At 38.8% G+C, this 2650-nt stretch overlaps 1 protein-coding gene across 1 annotated transcript in view; it reads right to left on the reverse strand.

Moving 5' to 3' along the window:
- Positions 1-2650, reverse strand: part of wnt5b (wingless-type MMTV integration site family, member 5b) — a 12433-nt gene that overhangs the window by 5560 nt on the left and 4223 nt on the right. Inside the window, exon 4 of the mRNA XM_014014509.1 lies at positions 142-434. Coding sequence (XP_013869963.1) covers positions 142-434 — 293 coding nt within the window. The remainder of the gene's footprint in view (positions 1-141; positions 435-2650) is intronic.

The following is a 2650-nucleotide window of genomic DNA, read 5'->3' on the forward strand; positions in this document are numbered from 1 at the left end:
CCTCACCTTTCACACACATTCCTGACAGACACACAGATATAATACGTTTAAAAAGGGAAAAAACACGTTTCCTTTAGTTTTGTTCCCACAGTTTCACTACAGATGAGGGGAAAAAAAAGGAGATTACTTTGTTTATCTTACCTGCCTCCCTGCTTCATTATTGTGCAGGTTCATCAGTGTCCGTGCGTGCTCCTGCGACCCTCGCGGGTAATTCTTCTCCCTYTCCCTGGCGTCAACAAACTCACGGGCAAACCTGTAGCCGTAGTGGACGTTGTCGCCGCAGCCGCCCCACAGCCAATCGCGCGGCAGCTCGCGGGGCCGAACGGCACGGCTGCAGCCGCAGGTGGACAGCTCGCCTTCGCGGCACGCCCGGCTGATGGCGTTGACCACGCCGGCTGCGCTGATGGCGTAGGTGAACGCTGCTTCCCTGGAGCCTGATGAAGAGTTTAAGCTTTAATATTACAGCAAACTTTCATGTCAGTGGATGATTCAGCAAATAAAGAAAAAACAAACAAACAAACAAAAAAACAAAGAGAAAATATTTTTGTGTAGTTTGGTAAAATGACCCTTTAAGATCACATCAGTCGGCTTAATATCAGTGTAAACATTTCAACTTGTGCAAAGACTAGTGAAGAGCTAACACCACATTGACACGTGTAATTTGTACCAAGTGAACCAAGATAGATTTAAACGTGAGCAYAATGATRAATAAATGCACTAAAGGCAGAGTTGTAAAGTAACTAAGTACAAATACTTTGTTACTGTACTTAAGTAGAAATTTTGGCCATCTGTACTGTACTTGAGTAAATTTTTTTCAGCCAACCTTTTACTTCTACTCATTACATTTTTGTACAATTATCTGTACTTTCTACTCCCTACATTTTTAAAAAAGGTAATAAGTAGAAAGTCATTATTACTCCTATTTCATTCCGGCTCGTTATTGTTTTAAAAAATTTATTGCGATAGACTGTGGCTTTGAATTTAATTGTGGTTGGATGAGAAGTATAAATATTTACCATTCTGGCACATAGTTTGTACACAATCCATCACAGCTGCGCRCCTTTAACAAATGTTTTTGGAAAATCTAACCTCTCATTTTTACTCAATACTTTTACTTTTAATACTTAAGTACATTTTATGTCAGAAATTTACTTTTGATACTTAAGTACAAAATAAATCTGATACTTTAAGACGTTTACTCAAGTAATACTCTTATAGGAGACTTTAACTTTTACCAAAGTAATTTTATGATAAGACACTGGTATTTTTACTCAAGTATCACTTTGTGGTACTTTATACAACACTGACTAATGGAACACTAATACAGTGGATAATCCCTCCATGAATTGAAAAGTAGATTGTGATAAGCAATGTTAAAAAGTAGCTTTTCGGTTAACACATTTCAATATGATTTTAACAACAATTTCAGTGAAGAAAATCCTAATTTTTCTGCATTCAAAGTAAGAATAAGATTTTATTTTTAACTAAATCAACAAACATCATGTTTTCTGCAGACGCTGCACCTGGAGAGAATTATAATCAGGGATTTGTTGATAAAAGCGTTTTAAATATATTAAACAAGTCCTTCATCATTTCTAACATCTCCAAAAAGGCTAAACTCTAAGGATTGGTTTCAACTCTGATTTCCATCATTTCGCAAGATAACGAGTGAAATAAACAGAAAAATTACTGGGATGTGTTTTGGATAAGATTGCACTTTTATTTAAATTATTGTCTCTTGCTGAAGACAGGTGTTAGCAAAATATCTAATGGACAATTAAAACAAATCTTGAAGACAAACTCAGTGAATTTTACACATATTGAGGCAAAACTTTGGTGGTAGTAGCTTAAAGTCATTTAAAACGCATCTCAACATATTAAAGTCAAGGTATGCTGGCTTCATTATTGTTGTTAGCATTTCAACAACAGGRTGATAAATCCTGCTCTTTTCATATTGATTTAAAACAAGTGTTTATAAGGAGCTGAATCAACAACAACCAGACAAACGAGTGGGTTTGTGGGCTTCAAACCCAGCAGGCCCGGGCCGGGAGCGGTTTAACCTGCCAACTGYTCCCCCCGTCAGCTTTACGAGGCTCGACTTCAAATAGCAGGCCCGGATCTGCCGGCTCCATGTCAGCTCATCAGCGCATTTCAAAAGCAAAGCCGCGGGACAATGGAGCGGCCTCACACCTCCTTATAAACCTGAGGACAGGATCTGACTGTCAACAGGGAGGAAAAACATGGGAGGCCAACAAACATGTCGTCTGGCTGCCCCCCCCCACAAGCGGATTTCACACCTACGTGATGACTACACGTTTCCCACCGTCCCCTGCTGGGAATTAGACCCGCTAAAACCGAGCCCTGATCGGACCTTTTCGAAGAAATGTATCCAAATACTAGAATAATGCAACATGTGATGTTGTTCCTATCGCTAAACATAACGACATCCGGTCCGCGAAGCTATCATGCTAGCTAGCTAACAAGCTAATTTGTAGAGTTACTGCGCATGTGCAAAGCGGGAAACTATTATTTGGTCAGTCAAAATATGAAAAAGTAATACAAATAAAAGGTTACAAATATAATAATTATGTATGGAAGCCCATTTCCGCCACCCTGATAAAAAAATAAAACTTGTATCTCATAATTATGA

The sequence above is a fragment of the Austrofundulus limnaeus genome, unplaced genomic scaffold, assembly GCF_001266775.1.
Source record: "Austrofundulus limnaeus strain Quisiro unplaced genomic scaffold, Austrofundulus_limnaeus-1.0 Scaffold115, whole genome shotgun sequence".
Taxonomy (NCBI): domain Eukaryota; kingdom Metazoa; phylum Chordata; class Actinopteri; order Cyprinodontiformes; family Rivulidae; genus Austrofundulus; species Austrofundulus limnaeus.